We start from the raw sequence: 21,409 nt of genomic DNA on the forward strand, positions 1-21,409 counted from the left end.
CTTGCGAGAGGGCTTTGCCCCACACCTTTACCCATAATATGTGTTATGAAACTTTGGTCTTTTACCAGTCGGGTAGGTAAAAAATATAGTACTTGAAGTGTAATTTAAATGTGCATTTCTCTTATTTTAAGTGAGGCTGAGTATCTTTTCACGCGTTTGAGAATTTTTGATTTTCCTTTTTTCATACAGTAGCATTTTAACCAGAGATTGCCTGTGTTGGAGACCTTGGATAACTACGCAGTGGAGTATTCATAGAGAGGCAGACTGACCCAATACTCCTAGGGAAGAAACACTCTGGAGAGATAGTTTGTAATTTCATGAAGCTTTCCTAGCCTCACATCTCTGGGTAGTTGCCCTAGTTTGTGTAAGCTGGATAAGTGCTGAGACCCAGTGCTTTCATGTTGTAACTGATGTTTCTTTATGGTCAAGAAAGCACTGATGATGATAAAATCGTCCAATACCATTGGGAAGAACTTAAGGGACCTCTGAGAGAAGAGAAGATTTCTGAAGATACGGCCATATTAAAACTAAGTAAGCTCGTCCCTGGGAACTACACTTTCAGGTAAATTAGGATCCTTCAAGTTTACCTTAGGCTGTGTTTTTCCCTTGTGGGTTTTATGTTCCTCTAGGAGTAACTCTGACGGATATCAAAGTCATTGTAGATTTAGTTGATGATACAGCCTTCGGCTCAATTAGTTCTCTGAGTCCTGTGGTGATTGTGGTCACACCAATGATAAGTTTTTAGGGCAGATGTTCTTGCATAGTAGATCAAGACCCACCACAGTTAACCCTTCTCAAAGCTGCACCTGGCACATCTCCAAACATTTTTTTTTAGGATTTCTGTCATTAAGTGAAACGGCTCACCTTCCTTTGCCTTTTCTCAGGAAAAATCTAGAAGGAACCTACCTACTCCTATCTTGTCCCTTCCCTTTGGTAAATGTTCCCTCAACTTATGAGATCTCAAAATCTTTACTTTTGACTAGTGTTTTATTTCAATATGATTTCTAGGATCTTTATCTTTTGGGGCGTTTTGAGAGAATTTGATTCAAAGATAGTCCTGGGAACTAGTGTCGACTTTATAGGATGTTATTAATAAGAGTGTGAGGCTGACTCTAGAGTCATCCTCTTTATGTTTGCAAGACTTCTTGTATGTTACAGAGCACTTGTGAGTATCATACAAACATTGTATGTACATGATACCGTCCTCATTTTACATCTGAGAAAAATGAGGCTCAGTGTATTTACTAACTTCTCTAGGGTCACACGTTTCAGCTAGGTTCTCTAACCCTCAGGTCAGGGCTCATTCTGTTCCACTCCTTGACTTGACCTGTACATATTTTGTTTATGGTTCATTGAATGCTCTACTCAATCTGTTGGAGTTCTGCCTGTCCTTAGCAACCTGCTCAGTTTTCTATGAGTCCTGAGACTCCTCCAAGAGGAGAGAATATGTCTCTCCCCGGAACTGTTGCACTTGGTGCCTCTATGTGGCACCTACCGTGGTGCAATAGTTCATTCATGGGTGTCTGTCTTCCCCACTGGATCTGCGATGAGTCAAGTTTTAGACACTACCAGAGGCACAGTGATAAATGTCCTAGCACAACACCTGCCATGTAAATAAATAGGACTTAGCACTCTCATTGACTCAAGACCAGATGATTGAAAGGCAGCTGCCACTCAACAGGGTTGGAACCTTCTCATTGGCTTAAAATGAAAATGTGAGTTGGTTTTTACCTTAGATTTCTAATATAGGAGCTTTAGCATTTATGAAATTTAGCTTGGGCCAGGTTGATCTTTTTAAAAAAGTAACAATAATAGCTACTATTGAACAATTATCGTGAGTACTGTTCTGAGCTCTTCCCATGCAGTAGCTCATTTAATCCTATTATTTTGTAGATTAGGAAATTTAGGCACAGAGAAGTTAAGTAACTTGCCCAGGGTCACACAGGCAGTAGGACTCAGGTCTGCACTTTTAACCACTGTATTTGGGTGGATGCAGTATTGGGGGTGATTCTTTTTTTTCTAACCTTCAATCTGTGAAATGATGAGGGTTTGATTAGCATTAAGATCCAGTCTGTTTGGTTCCACTCACCTTTCCTTCTCCCCTATGTTCATATGGCAGGGGCCTCTTTCCCCGGCCCTGTAGTCAGCTGCTAATTGGGTCCAGTATCCTTGCATGGAAGCCCGGGACTGTTTGAGGTGAAAGAATAACGGGTAGCTGCCCTTTGCCATTTGTCTGTAACTTACTTTTGTTCTGAAATAGGAGACAAATGGGATATGTTTAAAAACAAAACAAAACAAAAAAATGTGAAAACAACAAGGAAACTGGAAAAAGAGGAAAGATTCTGTGGATTTTTCTTTTTTGAGATGTTTGTTGATTTGCACATGTCTGTTTGTCTGATGTTTTTGTGCTCTTCTTCTAAAAGCCTCTAATACCAAAACTCCCCTTCAGGCCATGGGTAGAAGGTGAGGCTGTGGGACGTAGCCCCACAGGTGTCTGGCCCTGTCTGTGGCTGGCAGTGAGATTTAAACAAACGACATGTCTTTTCGATGCTTTTCCTCTTTCTGTCAGCAAAATGGAAGGAACCCAAACCTCCTTGCTTGCTTATGCTCACATTTGGAGGTGGCAAGAGAAGCTTTAGGCTGTTCAGCTGGAAGGCATCATTTAGGTAAAAGCCTGCTCTTATAAATGAACATTTTTTTTTTCTCTTGCAAATCCTATTTCACACTGGCACAAACTGTGGGGCTGTCGCGTAGGAGAATTCATTTGCATCTCGGGCGCCTGTCTTGCCAGAGCCAGCCCTCCTGGTCCATCCTCGAGGTTGTCCGCCCGGGGCACCCCTTCTTGTAATGTGTGCACAGAGGAGGGCCTGCTGCAGTCAGCTTGCTCTACTTACTGGGATGCCTCTAAGCCCCACAGCTTCAGGGGCCAGGGATTATCTGTTCTTTTTATTTATTTATTATTTATTTTTTGTTTTTTTTTTTAAATTTTATTTTTTAAAATTTACATCCAAATTAGTTAGCATATAGTGCAACAATGATTTCAGGAGTAGATTCCTTAGTGCCCCTTCCCCATTTAGCCCATCCCCCCTCCCCCACCCCTCTAGTAACCCTGTTTGTTCTCCATATTTGAGTCTCTTATGTTTTGTCCCCCTCCCTGTTTTTATATTATTTTTGTTTCCCTTCCCTTATGTTCATCTGTTTTGTCTCTTAAAGTCCTCATATGAGTGAAGTCATGATTTTTGTCTTTCTCTGACTAATTTCACTTAGCATAATACCCTCCAGTTCCATTCACATAGTTGCAAAGGCAAGATTTCATTCTTTCTGATTGCTGAGTAGTACTTCTTGTGTACATATACCACATCTTCTTTATCCATCCATCCATCGATGGACATTTGGGCTCTTTCCATACTTTGGCTATTGTTGATAGTGCTGCTATAAACACGGGGGTGCATGTGTCCCTTCAAAACAGCACACCTGTAAGGGATTATCTGTTCTTAAAGCTTGGTTTCTGGGCTTTGGAGTCACAGAACTGGGCTTGCACCTTAGCCCACTGTATAGTCCTGGGGAGATGACTCAGCCTCTCTCAGCTTCCCATAAAGTGAGATTAAGGATGCCTGCTCTTTACCGTTGTTGTGTGGGCCAGACCAGACAATGCTCGTGAAGGCCCGAGCACACAGAACACACAGTGTGGGCAGTGGGCCAAAACAGTGCTGGTGACATACTGCCTGGATTCAGGTCCTGACTCTCTCTGCCTCAGTCTCCTTGTCTATGTGAGGAGTAAAATGAGGATAGTGCTTCATAGAGCTATTGTGAGGATTTAGTGAGATAGAAAGCACCTGGAACAGTGCCTGGCACTCAGTCAGTGTTAGCATTTAGTATTATTCTGTCTTTCCAAGAAGAATGGGTAAAGATTTGGTTACCATTTGGTACCCTTGCTGCCTTGGTATTTCTTAGCCTCAATTTTCAGTCTTCTCAGATACATTCCTCTTCCTTAAGCCCATCCCTGACTGCACTGCTTTCTCTGCCCTGATAGCTTGACTGTAGTAGACTCTGATGGAGCAACCAGCTCTACCACTGCGAGCCTGACAGTGAACAAAGCCGTGGATTATCCCCCTGTGGCCAATGCGGGCCCCAACCAAGTGATCACCCTGCCCCAAAACTCCATCATCCTCTTTGGGAACCAGAGCACCGATGATCATGGCATCACCAGCTATGAGTGGTCACTCAGCCCAAGCAGCAAGGGGAAAGTGGTGGAGATGCAGGTAGGAGGGAGCGGCTTCTGCCTTCTCTTGCCCAGGGGAGTCAGAGCTCCTAGGCTGGCTGCCCTACGGAGGCTTCTTTTTGCCTCATTGTAATTACCAAAGTCAGATTTATATAGAACATTGAAGGTTGGAATTAAAAAAAAAAACTTAGAAAATTTAAGGGGCCTTCAATGAACACATTAGCAAAATCTTTGTCTTTAGTGTTTAGTATTAGAGAAAAAGATGAGATGAAAAAGGGGAGCTGTTCTAGAACAGTTCCAGAGAGTCAATCTACTCTGATGCTACAAGGGCACAGATCTTAATGAGCTCTGCCACAGATTGGAGTAGCTCGCCTGGCTAGATGGTGAGCATCTTCTCTCTGGAGATATTTAAGAAGAGACTAGATCTGTCACCAGGCAGGTAATGTAAGTAAATAAAACTGAATAGGGCCTTTGGCTAATCATACAACATAACCCCTGACTGAGGTGGCCGTCTGTGCCTCAGGTCCAGCTGGTTGTTGCCACATGGAAATACGCTCTCATATATTCCTAGATAGGCCAGCTTTTCAAGAGAAAATGGAATCCTAGACCTTTATGTGGAAATTTCCAACTTTCGGGGTGCTTGGCTGGCTGCTGTCACTGAAGTATGGGACTCTTGGCCTTGGGGTTGTGAGTTTGAGCCCCACATTCAGTGTACAGATTGCTTAAAAATAAAATCTTAAAAAAATTAAAAAAAAAGAAAATTTCCAACTTCTAAGACACTGCAGGCCAAACACAACGCCTGCAAGCTAGATTCAGCCCAGAGGCTGCCAGGTTTTGCTCACTCTTCTAGAGGAAGTTCCTGCATTGCCCTAAATTGGGTATGATGTTCCTTCTGACACTGTGTTTCCAAATTGGAGGCATGACTTAAAGCTCACATTTCACCTGGCTTTTGTTTAGATATGATGTTCGGTTTCTCTGCTGCTGCAGCATCTGCATGAACCTGCAAGGGGACAGCATGGCATTGCATAACCTCTTGAGTTGCCATGTTTTACTGAGGCAGCTTTGTTCTGATGACTGAGTGGCCTCAGCAGGAAGAACATGGTTTTAAAAGCATGTTGTTTTATTATATGCTCATGGCCTTCTTTCTGGCTTGGGTCATAAAGACTGATGATCTTGGTTATCTGTGCACAGTTTCCTGTACTCCTTTCTCTGGGGAAAGCTCTGACTTTATTTGAAAGTGCTGCTGTCAGGGAAGGTTGTTCCCTTGAAACGGGAACCTTTTACTTTCAACAGGATGTCCCACAGTGTTTGATGCTGCACTCACTAGCTTTAGAGAACTGGGTGCATCATTTAGACCAGAGTAGGACTTACTGTATGATGTTGTGATTCTGGGAGTCTGCTTTTCCACTTGTCTGTATTTATACATCCAGGGTGTTAGAACACCAACCCTGCAGCTCTCTGCCATGCAAGAAGGAGACTACACTTACCAGCTCACAGTGACTGACACGATAGGACAGCAGGCCACTGCTCAAGTGACTGTTATTGTGCAGCCTGGTAAGTTCCAACCTTGTAGCGCAGACTCCTCTGTTGGCTGGTCCTTTGAACCATAGGGGAGAAGAGGGTTTGGGTTCTGAGCTACACAGCGGTAGTGGGAGGCACCAGTCCACGGGGACCCTGGCAACTTCACTTGTCCGTTCCAAGTGCTTTCTTCAGAGCTAGAGAGAAAGAGTACTTCACAGCCTCAGCTTGTGCCCTTGCCTTTGGCTAGTCATCGTGCCTTCGAGGGGACCTAGCAGATAGAGTCTCTGTTATCCCAAAACCTACCACGTCCTGTAAGGGATAGCTTAAAGCCCACTTCCTCAAGAAAGCCCTATCTTTATCACTCAGACTCTTTCATTTGAACTCCCATAGTATTACATTTCAAATTTAGCATGGCATTACAACTTTGTTATGTTCTGCCGTGTTCTTTCAGAATAGTTTTATGTCTTTCAGTCTTATATTCATCATGAGCTCCCTGACCCACAATATCTGATTGTTCTCTGGGCAGAGAGGCAGAGTCCTGATGGCTTCCAGAACATATGTCCCAGTGGCCCCTCTCTTTTCCCAGCCAAACTACCTTCTTTTGACCTCTGTGTCTCTGTCTTCTAGAAAACAACAAGCCTCCACAAGCAGATGCAGGCCCGGATAAGGAGCTGACCCTTCCTGTGGACAGCACAACCCTGGATGGCAGCAAAAGCTCAGATGATCAGAAAATTATCTCATATCTCTGGGAGAAAACACAGTGAGTATTGACACAAAACCCTTATTTATGCAGTCTCCGGACCTTTGAAGAACAAAATGTCACTTGCTTTTAAGAGTTCACTTGTTCTTACTGGCTTATCCAAGGGGGCAACGGGGGTGGCTTGGTGACTGAGAAAGAAACGTTAACAATCTAAACTAACTCTTAAGAAAATGATATAACATAATTTTTGTAAGAAAAAAGTATGCTTATCATCAGCTAGTCCCCAGTTAGTACTTTGTGGTCCTGGTGCTTTTACAGGTACAATCCATCTGCCGAAATGCATAGTTTAATTACACTTGAGAGGCGGGATGGAAGGGGTAATGGAGCAGAAAAATACTGTTGCTCAAAATTAACTGGGTAAGGCTGGCAGTGTGGATAGGGCAGAGCAGCTATTAAAGAGAACTGAAAATTCATCTGCACAATGAAAGCATTACTCTGTTATTGTTTCCTTAAAGACATCATTTACCAATTATGTTAGTGAGAGGCCAAAGGCACTAACCAAAATAATACTAATTAAGCTGGAATTACCTAATCAAACCATTTCTGGTTCTCACAGTTTCTTTCAGCTCCTTTAAACCATAACAAATGGAACTCAGATTGTATGCAGGATCCCACAGAAAGCAAAGGAATTCCAAGGAAGAGTTAAAAAGCATTCTTAGTTTCTAAAGGTAGCAACTAAGGACAGACTGAGTTTTTTTTGTTTTTGTTTTTGTTGGTGACTAGGGCATTCAAAATGGGTGGGAAGGGGCTATAATTTGACTATAGAAACCACTGGACTTTACAATTGGTGAGTTGGATTCTAGAAATTCATTTCCTCAGCTCTTGTCTATTGTGGAGAACCTAATCCTCCTCAGCCCAGTGTGTTTGTGTCGTAACTGTTAAAGACAGCTGATAAACCTTCATTTGAGTAGAAATCGTATAGCAGAAATAGTGCTTAGAGTAGCTTCTTAGAGGAGAGTCTGTTTCAGGAGGGATGACTAGGGCCAGAGATTATATGTTTAAACAGCAAAATAAAGCAAAAACCTGGAAGACTGCAGATTTCTCTGGTCATCTCTTAATTTTAAACAAAGCTCTCTGGGGCGTTCTGCTCCTTGAACAGAAGGGCTCTCTGGTATGTGCAGAGTTGTGCCTGGATGTTGGCACAGAGCTCACTCTCTGGCTGCAGGCTGCTATGTGAGGCCACAGGGGAGAAAGAAGGATGCAGGGTGTCCTGGGGCCTCTGTGGCCCCTGTCTGGGAGCTCTGCTTCAGAGCTGCTAAGAAGAGGATGGTTTTGCTGAGAGTTCCTCTGCAGCTTTGGCCCATTTCCTTTCCTTGACTTTTCAGTGGGAGGGAGTTTGGCATATGATTAAGAAACGCATTTTGCTTCTTTGCTGGCAAGAGCTGAACCAACTACTGGGCCAGAAATGCTTTTCAGAAACATCACTCTGAAATCGTTCTTTTGATCAGGGACCTGCTCAGAGCGCTTTCTTCCTTTTACAAACTGGAACAGCAGAGTTTGAATGTTCTAGAAACTCATAAAAAGGATAAGGCTAGATGTGTTTGAAAGCTGGTGAATGGAATTTTCTGATCAGCAGGTAGCTGTATTTTGGTGCCAAATGACACTCTGTCCAGATGTAATATTTTTAAACATGTCCTCGCAAGGTCTGGGAAACAATAGTTTGTGCATCAGCTGAGGCAGTAATTGTCTGCTCCTGCTGAGTCAGGGATGGAAGAACAGCAGACAGGTACAACTCTACCCTTTGGTTTCCATCTTTGTCCAGGGGACCCGACGGGGTGCAGCTCGAGAATGCTAACAGCAGTGTCGCCACTGTGACAGGGCTACAAGTAGGAACCTACGTGTTCACCTTGACCGTCAAAGATGAGAGGAACCTGCAAAGCCAGAGTTCTGTGAATGTCATTGTCAAAGAAGGTACCTCTCTGTCTTGGGTTGGTGCAGCCTCTGGGTGAGATAACTGAGGAATCAGGCATCTCTTTTTTGGCTGCAGAAATTGGTGAGAGACGAGGGGTGGGGGATAAGTTGGGGGAAAGGGCAGCTGTTATGAACTTTTTTTCTTTTTAATGTTTATTTTTAAGAGATAGGGGAGGAGGGGCAGAGAGAGAGGGGGAGACAGAGGATCCGAAGCAGGCTCTGTGCTGACAGCAGAGAGCCCGATGTAGGGCTCGAGCTCACAAATCGTGAGATCATGACCTGAGCTGATGTTGGAAGCTTAACTGACTGAGCCACCCAGGGGCTCCTGTTATGTGCTTTTCTAAAACAACCTTTAATTGGGAGTGCCTATAAGGTGAATTTTAATTTCTTGTCCCCCTTCCCCTGCCTTCCTTCTCAATTGAATAGGGAAAGAATTAGGTTTTTTTCCTTTGCATTTTTATTTTGCCTCTGCTGCTGAGACCTGGGATTTCTGTGACTCTCCTGCTAGCTGCAGTGACACCTGCTGTCAGACCTTAGAATGACTGGCCTGCACTGTAGTTTGCTCTGCTCCTCCTGTGAGCCAGCTGAGGCCAACTTGAGGCGAGCATTGATTGGCTTGCTCTGGTTTGCAGGCACATGACCCGTGATGGCCTTGGGAGAGGGCTGTAAGCTGATGGGAGATGCGCAGGTGGCCTCCAGCTACAATATCTTGAGCTCAGTAGAGAATACACACCTGAGGAAACAAAGCTGCGGGGGGCGGGGGGCGGGGGTGGCGCAGGAGAAGAGAGGTCTTTTTTTCCTTTTTCTCTATTAGAGTATTAAGGAAAGAATAAAAGAAGATGTTCAGAAAATAACATTTTAGGCCATACTGTAAAGAGAATTTGTGGTATCAGCAGCATGAAACCTAACCTCCAGGTCTTTAAACCAGTTTGGGCCTTTGTTTCCAATCATCATGCGCTTCCCAAAGAGATGGAATCCTTCCAGGGGAAGCTGCTAGGAGGACACAGGAGAAAACTATGCTTGTTCCCTCTGCTGTATGGTGTCAGAAGAATGTCACTCTGGGCGGGACTGGAGTCTCAGGACCTGTGACACTGGTGGCTTCAAATTTATACTATTAATCATGAGCTCTCTGGCTCTGCCTGGGTTTTATTTAGCATGGAGAGAGGGGAACTGAAGCCTGGTCTTCACTGGGTCCTAACCCCCAACTAACTAAAAGTTGGTTTATTGTCAAAAAAGTCTACTATACTGTTAGTTGCTGGCATGGATAGGCAATTAAAACAGTTCTCCATTTAAGATGCTTTTTTTTTTTTTAAGTTTATTTATCTTGAGAGAGAGAGAGCATGAGTGGGGAGGGACAGAGAAAGACAGAGAGAGAATCCCAAGCAGACTCCATGACAGGCTCGATATGGGGCTCAATCTCACGAACCGTGAAATCATTACCTGAGCTGAAACCATGAGTCGGATGCTTAACCAAGTAAGCTACCCAGGTGCCCCTTAAAATTCTTTTGATGTTAATTTCCCCATTAGCATCATGAAGAAGCATTCTTTCTTTTCCAGAATGTTATGTCATTTCATTGATGTCTCTTTGGTTAGAAATGAACAAACCACCTGTAGCCAAGATAACTGGGAGTGTGGTGATTACCTTGCCCACGGACACAGCAGAACTGGATGGCTCCAAGTCCTCAGATGATAAGGCAATAGTCAGCTACCTCTGGACCCGAGATGAGGGGAGCCCAGCGGCAGGGGTAAGTGCCAGGAACTAGAGAGCTATATGGGGTCAAGGTGGTGAGATGGGGAGAGGAGGCTGAGCCAGACATTCCAGTATCTGTTTTAACCAAGGGGTCTTGTGTCAAACCTGGATTGCCCTCTGAAATCCAAGGATCCTGAATGACTTTCCTAGGGTCACTCTGCAAGTTAGTATGGCACAGAATATGTTCCTCTGCCCTGATCTTGGCAGCTGTGGGCTTCAGAGATGTTACAAAGCAGGAGCTTCCCAGAGGGGGCCTAGTCCTAACAGAAGCAGTACCTGACCCCAAGAAAGGAGTGTGGTCTTGCTCTGCAACGTAGCCATGTTGTTCAACTCCATAGGAGGTGCTGAATCACTCTGACCACCACCCGATCCTCTTTCTTTCCAACCTGGTTGAGGGCACCTACACATTTCACCTGCATGTGACTGATGCGAAGGGGGAAAGTGACACAGACCGGACCACCGTGGAGGTGAAGCCTGGTGAGTTCATCTGGCGCTGGGACTGGGTGGGACTGCCGGCTCAGCCCAGCAGGACCTCAGTCCTGGGACCCCTTCTGCCCAGCAAGAACAGAGCCAAGTGGCAAAGCCAGCTTCTAAACACTCTAGAAACCCCAAGCTGAAAAACCCGTGGAGACTCTTTCCAGCAGTATCCCTCCTACCCATACAGGAGTGAGTGTGGATCCCTGCTCCCCAACTCATCTCAGATGGAGAAACTGAAACTCCAGAGAGGGCAGGGCTTGCTCAGCGTCACACAGCAGTTGTGTCAGAGCCAGGCCTTTGTGCCCCTAGTCCAGCACTGCCTACTCATCACGTGACAGATGAGAGAGGGCTCTGGGTGCTTCGGGAATCTGAGCAGAGAAATAACTTGAGTCATGATGCCTCATCAGCACACAGCTGCAGAAAACAATTTATTTTTATAAGTTGAGCCTCAGGCTTTATCTGACAATCCAAGGAAGGTGAAGTAACTGATGTCCTTTACATTTTTCCGATTTATAGAGATAAAATTTCTTTCTTCCGTAGAACTGTATTTTTATTTTGCTTTGAGGCTAGATTAATTAGTATTAGGGAGGAAATGAGTGTGGGGCGGGGTAGAGCTTTATAAATTCCTGAGCATCTGATACGAAGGTATTAACTTTAAATCTACTCTTGTTTATATAGGCCAAGCTCATGTACAGGTATCTTAGATGGGAAAGGATCTTGGCAGGTCTTCCAGTCCTTGTCCTACCTCTATGAAGGACAACAGCCAAGACACTATAAAGTCTCTTCTGTGTTTAAAATCAGATCACAGATAGTCTACTAATTATGTAAATGATACATCAAAACAGGCAAATGGTGCATCCAATTATGGGAATAAGGTATTGTGATTAATCACTTAACTTCCAAGTGTAGCACAGCCTCTAGGACACAGAAATGAAGCACAGTGGTCTCACAGTTCTAGAGCTGTAAAAATATTGTGCAGCTGTGATATTGCTCTAAGGTGAAGTCCTTGTTTCTTGGCTGCCTGGAAATTTTTTGTTTACTGTTTTCAAACCTGTAGGGCTGATGCATTTCCAGGATCAATAAGATTGTTGAGATGGACATTTTCCCTCCCATTGTTGTAGACAGAGCACAGCAAGGCACTGAAAGTCAGACACAGATCAGGAGAGATTGTACATATCCCCCACTTGGCCTGGAGAGCTCAGCAAAGCCAGCTGGGCAGAAGCTTTGAGAACAGACCTCAAAGTGTTCTTCTTTCCCACTCCCTTCACCAAACCCCTAGCCTCCCTGTTATGGCCTGATCCCCAGCACACGTGTGGTAATTGTCAGGTTGGTATAGAGCTCTCCACACCAGCCCCAGACCGCATTAGTAGCAATTCAGTATGGTCCCTTTCCATTTGCAGGAGGTCAGTTGCATTCCTGAATGCTCTCACTACTTTTTCTCCTGTGCCAGAACAGACACACAATGGCAGGTCTGTGTTAACTCTCCTACTTTCAAAGCCATGACTGATCCACATGCTTTCCAGATCCCAGGAAAAACAACCTGGTGGAGATCATCTTGGATGTCAACGTCAGTCAGCTAACTGAGAGGCTGAAGGGGATGTTCATCCGCCAGATTGGGGTCCTCCTGGGGGTGCTGGATTCCGACATCATTGTGCAAAAGATTCAGCCGTACACGGAGCAGAGGTAGCTGGGCAATGAATGGGGGGAGAAAAGGAAAGACCAGGGGCCCCCTGGGCTTGTTGATTGAGCTAAGAAATAGTGTGGGTAGATAGAGAAGGGTGGGCTCTCTGACCAAGAACCACTCATGGTGTCCATTTCTTTAATGAAATTTTCTCTTCTAGTACAGGTCACATAGTCTGTACTAGATACTGCAGCAGGGTACCAGGATACAAGGTCAGAAGAGGTCCGTTATCTTGAAGGCCATAGTCTCATAGGGAAAACAATCAAGATGAGTATGTAACATCAGTACAGGGTGAATTTGACAGAATGTGTGGGTGTCATGGAGACACACAGAGGCAAGGCCAATGAGTTCTTCCAGAGGAGTTGGGGCAGGGTGTAATCCAAAGATCTTCCAGAAGAAGTAAAACTTACATTGAGCAAGCATAGAAGGACTAGGAGGAAATTCATAATAGCTGAAAAGTATGAGCCATGATCCTGTGGTATGAAAGTACAGAGTTCTCTCTGGAAGAAGTCATATGGTTCAGAGCACTTACCAGGCCCAGGACATGGTGGAAGATAAGACTGGCTGTGTAGATGGAGAATAGTCATAAGCAAGTCAGGGAGTTTAGTTTTAATAGTTTGGGAAGGCGGGGCGGGGGAATTCAAGTTAGATTCTTTTATGTGTGTGAAGTTTTTGTTTGTTTTGTTTCTGGAGCAAGGAAATTAGATGTTGTTTTTGTTTTTTGGTTTTTTTTAAGGAAGACCCCCTAGTGTGGAGGCTAGACCAAAATAGAGAGACAGAGAGAGAGAGAGAGACAGACAGACAGACAGACACTAAAGGCTGGGGAACCAACCAGGAAGCTTTTGAACTAGTCTTAGTAAAAAAGTGATAAACCTAAGTTAAGGTAGTGGCAATGGAATGACAGAAGAGAGAAATGAAAAGAAAATTGAGGCAGATCAGCAGGACTTAGTAATTCTTTGGAATGAAGGGGAATGAGGCATCAAACATGAGGCTTTAGGTTTTGATGCCTGGATAGATGGTGAATGCCATTAACTGAGATTACGGATACAGAAGGAACCAGTTTCAAAGAAAAGATAACAGTTTTGACTGTTGAATTTAGGGTGTCTCATGGGTTACATGGAGAGAGATTTCATCAGACAGTGGCAAATACGGGCTGGAACTTGGGGCAGAAGGAAAAGCCGAAGATAGGGAATCACTGCATACAGGCAGGAATCAAAGCTGGAAGGACAGATGAGTCCCACTGGGGGTAATGTCCAGCACTCTGGAGAACCCCAGTATTTAAGGATGAGGCAAGGAGAAAAGAGCCAGCAAAGGAAACTAGGAAGCAATAGTAGAGAAGTGAGTGAAAAAGCAGGTGGGAGTGGTCTGCTGGAAGTTAAGAGGCGGCTGGCAGCTAGGGGCTGCCAGAGGATTCAGATGCCACAGAGGAAGAGTATGGTGAGGACACAGGTTTTGGCTTTATGATTAGATCGTCAGGACTACAGTGAGAGCATTTTACTTAGATGTTGGGGACAGAGGGCAAATTCTGTCATGGTTGGAGGATACAGAGATGGTAAATAAAACACTCTTTGAAGAGGTTGGTGCTGAAAATAAGATGGGAGGTAGATCAAAAGAACACCTTTTAAAGACAGGAAATACTTGAGCACTTTTATAGACTCAGGGAAGGTGCAGAGGAAAAGTAGAAGGTGGAGACTGGGGAGGTGGGTTCCAAATAGAGGCAGGTCTCAGGGACTGGCTGTGGGCAGAACAGGTGTGCCACTTTCTCTGGAGATGGGAGGAAGGGCAGGAAAATGTGCTGTTAAGGATGGATTTTAGAGACAGGATGGCATTCGAGAGCATTGATACTAGCGTTCTGGGTTTTGTCTCTGAAAGTGGAGGCCAGGCCATCTGCTTTGAGGAGGTGGGAAGGAGGTGGGCAGCATGAAGAAAATGGTAAAGGTTAGGTACAGCAGTTCCAGCAAAGGATGCTGGCTTTGAGCAGCATTGAGATCTCATCCAAGGTTAGAGACACGAGGTTAGAGTGGTGGCTCCCAATTCTAGCTACTTGATAGCACCACCTGGAGCTTTTATGAATGTGCCATTACCTGAGCCTCACCCCCAGGGATTATGATTCAGTTGGTCTGGAGTGAGGTCTGGGCGCCTGAAATTTCCATGCTCTTCAGGTGAATCTAACACTTAAGTTTGACCGGGTCAGAGCATGATAATAAGACCTTTTTTTTTTTGGGTGGTTTTATTTATTTTTGAGAGAGGGAGAGAGACAGAGTGCTAGCAGGGGAGGGGCAAGAGAGACAGTGGGAGACACAGAATCCAAAGCAGGCTCCAAGCTCTGAGCTGTCAGCACAGAGCCAGACATGGGGCTCGAACTCATGAACCATGAGATCATGACCTGAGCTGAAGTCGGATGCTTCACCCACCAAGCTACCTGGGCACCCCAGGAATTTTCTTTGTAATCTCTGCTGGCAGCCTGTGAACAGGAACAGGGCAAGTGGCTGCCTGGATTGACCCAAGGTGGTGGGGTTTGGCTGGGCAGAAGCAGTGCTAAGACATTAGCAAGAGTGCTGCTGGACGTATCACGGAAGGGTTTGCCAGCATACTTGCTCTCCCTGCATCTGGAAGACGATGCATGAGGAAGAGAAGCAGCACGGTGGCTCTGGGTTTCTGACTTGGACTGATTGGCCAAGTTGAGGAATTCAAGAGGATAGGCTTGCAGGCAGGGAGTCTATGATAGCAGGAAAGAGCATGGGGCAGACACCAGACAGACCTGGCTTTTGAGCCCTGCTCCATTAGTGTGTGCTCTGGGATGATGGGCAAGGTACTGCCCCTCTCCAAGCCTAGCCTGTCACTTGTACACTTTTGTAGGATTGTTACTGAGAGTTAAATAAGAGAATGTTCGTATCCCTACCACACAGAGTGTGCTCAGTTGCTGGTTATTGTAAGTTTATTTTGAGACCTGTTGGGTTAGAGGTACCTATGAGAGATACGGATGGGGTGGATGTCCCAGCAAGCTTCTGCAGATGTAGATGTGGTCATTTTGGAAAGACTAGGGGAGAGGAGATAAATATTCGAGGGTTATTGGTATATATAGAGAAATTGAAACTGTTCGCATGGATTAGGTAACTGGGAGAAAATAATGAGAAATGGACCACACATTTTTATGGCAAAGGTCTGTGTCTTGATTCTGAAATTTATAATACCCCACCCTTAGTCTCACTGTGCAGAGGACTTTATGAAGTCTTTTATGACAGTGCTTCCCAAACTTTTATGTCATGATACACATAGGCAGTGATGCTATGTGTATGGCACTTTGAGATAAATAGACAAGGCTGGTTATACTGGAAGCAACTGGTCTGGGGCCTCCAGGTCCCAGCCAGCCACTCTGTGTGCTGAGGGGATGAATATCTTGGGCACACCTACAACCCAGTGTGACCCACTGATTGAGAAGGTTCATTTGTGAGACTAACATGGAGTCAAGGGGGCTCTCCAAAAGGCCTCTTAAGGCCAAGGCATAGACAGCAGACTTTGTGCCCATATAGAGGTGAGATCAAACATGGCCTGCCCTGGACAGAAGTTGACAGAAAGCAAACAGATTCTGGACATGGGGTAGTATAATCTTGCACCAGCCACACCACTGTGTGGGGTCTTTCTTGTTGCCGTCATAGTATGATCATTTGGCTGTTTTGACCCATGGATAATGCTTTGATGCTGTCCAACAACATACATTTTTCAGAGCATTGTGGTTTGTCCTACAGGTAACCTAGGCACAGACCCAATAGCACCACACCACAGTCTTAGCTGTTAAAAGGCTGACAGCAGAGATGTAGTTGTAACCAAATCTCCATTTTCCTGACCTCCAGTTACATGTTTGGAATGGGTCGTCTTGTTAGCTAGGACAGCTTAGGGCATTTCTAAAAGCATAAGTGTTGCAGTCAGACATACCAGGGTTGGAATTTGGCTCTGCCATAATTAACTGTGTGACCTTGGGCAAGTTACTTAACCCCTCTGAGCCCCAGTGTTGTCCTCTGTAAAATGGCGATGACGCTGATAACACCTTTCTCACTGGCTTGCTGTGAGAGAATGTGTCTAATGCTTCGCACAGCGTCTGGCATAAAGTGCTTAGCAAATGGCAGCTACTGCTATTATTGCTGACGGCTTCAGCTCATTCATACTGTTGCATGTCTCTGCAGCACCAAGATGGTATTTTTTGTTCAAAACGAGCCTCCCCACCAGATCTTCAAAGGCCATGAGGTGGCAGCGATGCTCAAGAATGAGCTGCGGAAGCAAAAAGCAGACTTTCTGATATTCAGAGCCCTGGAAATCAATACTGTCAGTGAGTAATTCTGGGAAGCTGGGAATACAAGCCTGCCCAGTGCCCACAGTTCACCACAGTCCTGCTGTCCTCAGGCTTCATCACCTGTTCTTGAGGAACATGGATATAATCGCTTAGCTCCACTACCAGGGACATGGAAGAGTCCTGACTTGTTGCAGAGGTTTTAACCTGGGGTCCATGGGTCCATGAGCTAGTGTTCAGAGGGGCAAGGAGTTTAGTTTGAATGGGAAGAAAATGACATCTTTATTTTCACTCACCTTTAACTGAAGTTCATTATTTCCCTCTGTTGTGAAGGTGGGCGACGAACTCCAGTGATATTAACAGAACCTGTGACTTTAAGGCAATAGGAATCACAAATAACGTCATAGCACACTACGTGATGAAGTATCATTACTACTCATCACTACTTCAAAATCATGACAGTTGTTAGACTCGCTTCTAAATCTTGTTACTTGATGTTTTCATAAAGACACATGTATATGTATAATTAGCTTAGAATTTTATATTTTTCAACTTTTAAAAAACATGTGCGATATAATTGCTTTCCTTTGTAATACCATGTATTTTATTTTGGCAATTAAACTATGCAAAGAAGGGGGGGGTCTGTGGGCCATGAAAGATGACGTACTGCTGGCAGAGAGTAACAATAAGTAAAAGCAGCCGGAACTGTCTTCAGTGGCCTGACTGCTCCAGTTTCATTTGACCGTGGCGATGATCACGGGCAATATGCCCGAGCTGTAAAAGCCCTCGGGGTGGGTGTCCAAGGAATTTCCCCATGGGCCACAGCAGGGGCGCTGGCAGCTGCCAGTCTGGCTCTGACTCCTGTTGACCTTTTCCCTTTCCTACTACTTTCAGCATGCCAGTTGAACTGTTCTGACCATGGCCACTGTGATTCATTCACCAAACGCTGTATTTGTGACCCTTTTTGGATGGAGAATTTCATCAAGGTGCAGTTGAGGGACGGAGACAGCAACTGTGGTGAGTTTTCTGCCTGGTGCTGTGCCAGCCGGTTTGGCACTGACTGTAGTTCTTAGTTGAGCAGGTGGGTGTTGGTGTTTCCGAGGCAGATGAGCAAGCGAGGAGAAGAACTCTGTGTATTTTCTGTTTGCAGAGGACTTTTACTTCCTTCCTCCACGCTGCTCAGGGTTAGAGCAGAGCTCTGAAGCAGTGTTGTACAAAGAACCAAGCTTAAATCAGACCAACTGCAAATTGCAGCCTAGATCAGACTGGCTGCAAGGCCTCCTGTCTTTTGGGGGGTGTCTTTGTGCCATAGCCTAGTGGAAGTCTGCAAGTGTCTGTTCCCCCTTTCCTTCTGGGAAAGCTCCTTACAACCTGCTACACTGCCTCAGGGTCTCAGCAGGGATGGTTTAGAAAGGTGAAAGCTTCAGCTGCCTACAACTGCAAGGTCTCACCTTCCCTGAACAGCCTTCCTGTCTGCAGAGTGAAGCCACCTGCCCGAGGCCGAGGCAGCCCAGACTGTCCTGCTGGCCCCTCTCTCTTCACAGCCCTCACCATTTTGTTTCTCTTGGCAGAGTGGAGCGTGTTGTATGTTATCATTGCTTCCTTTGTCATCGTTGTCGCCCTGGGAATCCTGTCCTGGACTGTGATCTGTTGTTGTAAGAGGTAAGATGGATTCTCCTTGAAAATTCATTAGAGCTTCTAGTTGTGTCTTCATTCATTCGGGAGGTATCTGGCATTTTCCACGTGGAAGGTGCTAAGTCTTGGGGGGTTCCTCCCTTCCTGTCACTGTTAAAGTCGTTTGGCCCACCCAAGGCATGCGCAGAAAGGCTTTCCTAACCCTCTGCCACTCCTACACACCCCTCAGCCAAGTGGCTGTCACTGCACTGATGCACAACCTGGGAAGCGTGGCCATAGCCATGATGGGCCTGGACTGTGGACCTGAGTCACATCTGTCTAGGATGTGTGTTCTGTATTACTCCACTCCACCTGTCTCACCACTTGACACATGAGTTCTCAATTTTTATGCCTTCCTTTCTAGCTGGGATTCACGTGTCTATGTACTTTCACGTAACTGCAGACTTAGATTAGTCATGATTAAGTGTTCTAGGTTTTTTTGTTTGAGTCTTCCTCTCAAATGATATTTAATGGGAATATTTATTGTATGCTTTTCATTATTAATAATAAGTATGATTTCTACACTGCTGTGTGTCAGGCACCATGATAACATTTTGTAGGTAATACCTTTTTTTTAAATTATAATTTTTTTTTAAATGTTTGTTTATTTTTGAGAGAGACAGAGACAGAATGTGAGTGGGTTGGGGCAGAGAGAGGGAGGCACAGAATATGAAGCAGGCTGCAGGCTCCGAGCTGTCAGCACAGAGCCTGACGCAGGGCTCGAACTCACGAGCTGTGAGATCATGACCTGAGCTGAAGTCAGACGCTCAACCAACTGAGCCACCCAGGCGCCCCTGTAATACCTTTTTTTTAATGTATATGAGAACCTTTTCTCATCTTACAGCTAAGGAAATGGAGGCCCAGGAAAACAACCCCACCTGTCCACGGACACACAGTTAATATGTGACAGAGCTGAGATAGAGCCTGCAATATTGAGCCTAGGTTTCACATGAAACCTAGAAAGTGAAAATAATTTTTGATAGTTTCCACCAGCCTGAGACAACCACCATTAGTAGATGCTTTCTTCCACCCCCCACCCCTCAAGCACAGGGTTTTTGTTCTCTTAATGTAATAGGGAGAAAGTGTGCCTGACTCCACGTTGCCTCTTTCCCTTGCTGCTGTGACCTACAGCTTAGAAACTTCTGCTGGGCCCTGTACGTAGGCATGTTAATCATCGAAGGAATTTTGCTTATAGCTGAGATGAACAAAAAACTGTTGTTTTAACCTGAGACCTACCTCACTCAAGGAGATAAGCAAGTACCTTCAGATATGCCTGTGCTATGTTTGAGATTCACAGAAACATGATCAGTTTCCTACAGATATCAACCAACCTAGGACAGAGAAGTTACACAGCCTTCCTTGGATGTCTGCAGACATCAGTCACCTTTTGACTCCAGCCTCCTCCCACTTCCTCCACCCTAACAGAAAAGCTCAAATATCATGCTGGGGGAGATGGTTCTTTGGGACAGGAGTCTGCCATCTCCTTGGTTTGCTGGTTTTCTGAGTAAAGTCGTTTTTCTCACCCCATTCGTCTTTCCCCTTGACTTACTGGCCTGTGTGTGGTGAGCAGGACAAGCTTGTACCCCATTACGTTTGTGTTGTTAACCAGTCTCTCCTTTCTTGCTGCTGTGGAGTGGTGGCTCCATGGTAAGATAGTCAGAGTCACCTTCCTTTCCTAGAATCGGTGAGGCGTTACTTGAAGAACAAATCACAGTCGCCACCTTCCTGCAGCTGCGAAAGCAAGGGAAAACAGTCCTCCCATTAAGCAGCTATCACCAGGATGGGGCCCTCTATGTAGTCTGGCCGTCACCCTGTGGTGAGCTCCCTAATCTCACACAGAACCCCCTTCTTGAGCAGCTGTGGGGATTGTGTTTTTCAGGCAGAAAGGAAAACCCAAGAGGAAAAGCAAGTATAAGATCCTAGATGCCACGGATCAGGAGAGCCTGGAACTGAAGCCAACCTCCCGAGCAGGTAGTGGCCCTGGGGGTTGGGGACGGAGGCCTCTAGATTTGTGCACTCTCCCTGTGAAGAGCTACTGTCACTACAGTCCCCTCCTAAATGTGTTGCTAACAGCTGTTTGTTCTAGAAAAGCATTTTGACTCTTGCTTGTTAAACACTGAGGGCTGACCTTGCCCTGCACTGGCAGAAGCTGCCTGCTGGGTGAGCTGTGATCTGGGGCTCACTTCTCAGTATTGCTTCTCTTTGCAGAAGGACTAAGCCTCTTGCTTTCCTTGGCATGCTCATTCCCCTCAGGGATTCCTCCTGGCTTTCAGCTATTCATGCTGCCCCCCGTTAGTCATGCTCAGGGACCTTGGTCTCTTAGGCCTGACAAGTCTGTCCTTTCTGGGCAGACAACAAGGTGTGGCAGCAGTGGGATTGAAGTCAGTGTCTCCAGCTGGCCTCTTCTTCAGCTGGCCTTCCTCTTCCATCTTCCTCTACCTTGTATTTGGCAGATAGATCCATGGGCTCCGCTGGTGGCTTAGAACAGGCAGGAGGGCAGCTTCCCTGCTGGTCCCAGTGCACAGGACTCGTCTTTCAGGTGCCTCCCACCAAGGAATCACCAACTGCACAAGCACTGAGATGGCTTGGGTGATGGGGCTGGAGGTCAGGGTGCACAGGGGCTCCCTTCCTTGGCTGGGTGTCGTCATGGGTGAGGTTTCCATTCATCATGAGGCCACAGGACCTGCATCGCCTGTTTATGGGACTCTAGGTGGGGCTATTCCTAAACACTCTGCCAACAGAACTGTTTTTATACAAAGCATTTATCAAATATGTTCATACTTAAAGCTTTGTATTAGGAGAGGCTGGAGGGGAAAACAGAGAGTTCTGACACCCTGGCTCTGCCCTCGGAATTTCAGTCTACTGAGGGAGCACAGACACGTTAGAGGCAAAAAAAAAAAAAAAAAAAAAAAAGCTCTCAGGCGGCCTGGGCTCTGCACCCATGCACCTTGGTTAGAGAACATCTTGGGGTGGTACCTGGAGGTGGTGGGGCTTGTAAAACCAGAGAAGTAGAAACACTGAAATGGAGCCTGGAGGTAAAAACGTGCACAGTTCACCCCCCAGCTGGTGGCCAAGGTTGTTTTCATGTTACTCTGAAAGTTTTCCCACCCCTCGAAATCCTTTGG

At 45.6% G+C, this 21,409-nt stretch overlaps 1 protein-coding gene across 2 annotated transcripts in view; it reads left to right on the forward strand.

Moving 5' to 3' along the window:
- Window positions 1-21,409, forward strand: part of KIAA0319L (KIAA0319 like) — a 104,210-nt gene that overhangs the window by 69,560 nt on the left and 13,241 nt on the right. For both annotated transcript variants that reach the window (XM_049618731.1, XM_049618730.1), the window contains exons 9-20: window positions 430-562; window positions 4,034-4,262; window positions 5,653-5,776; window positions 6,371-6,503; window positions 8,266-8,414; window positions 10,008-10,159; window positions 10,503-10,641; window positions 12,165-12,324; window positions 16,507-16,649; window positions 17,505-17,627; window positions 18,182-18,272; window positions 20,164-20,255. In XM_049618731.1, coding sequence (XP_049474688.1) covers window positions 430-562; window positions 4,034-4,262; window positions 5,653-5,776; window positions 6,371-6,503; window positions 8,266-8,414; window positions 10,008-10,159; window positions 10,503-10,641; window positions 12,165-12,324; window positions 16,507-16,649; window positions 17,505-17,627; window positions 18,182-18,272; window positions 20,164-20,255 — 1,668 coding nt within the window. The remainder of the gene's footprint in view (window positions 1-429; window positions 563-4,033; window positions 4,263-5,652; window positions 5,777-6,370; window positions 6,504-8,265; window positions 8,415-10,007; window positions 10,160-10,502; window positions 10,642-12,164; window positions 12,325-16,506; window positions 16,650-17,504; window positions 17,628-18,181; window positions 18,273-20,163; window positions 20,256-21,409) is intronic.

This window comes from Panthera uncia, assembly GCF_023721935.1.
Source record: "Panthera uncia isolate 11264 chromosome C1 unlocalized genomic scaffold, Puncia_PCG_1.0 HiC_scaffold_4, whole genome shotgun sequence".
NCBI lineage: Eukaryota > Metazoa > Chordata > Mammalia > Carnivora > Felidae > Panthera > Panthera uncia.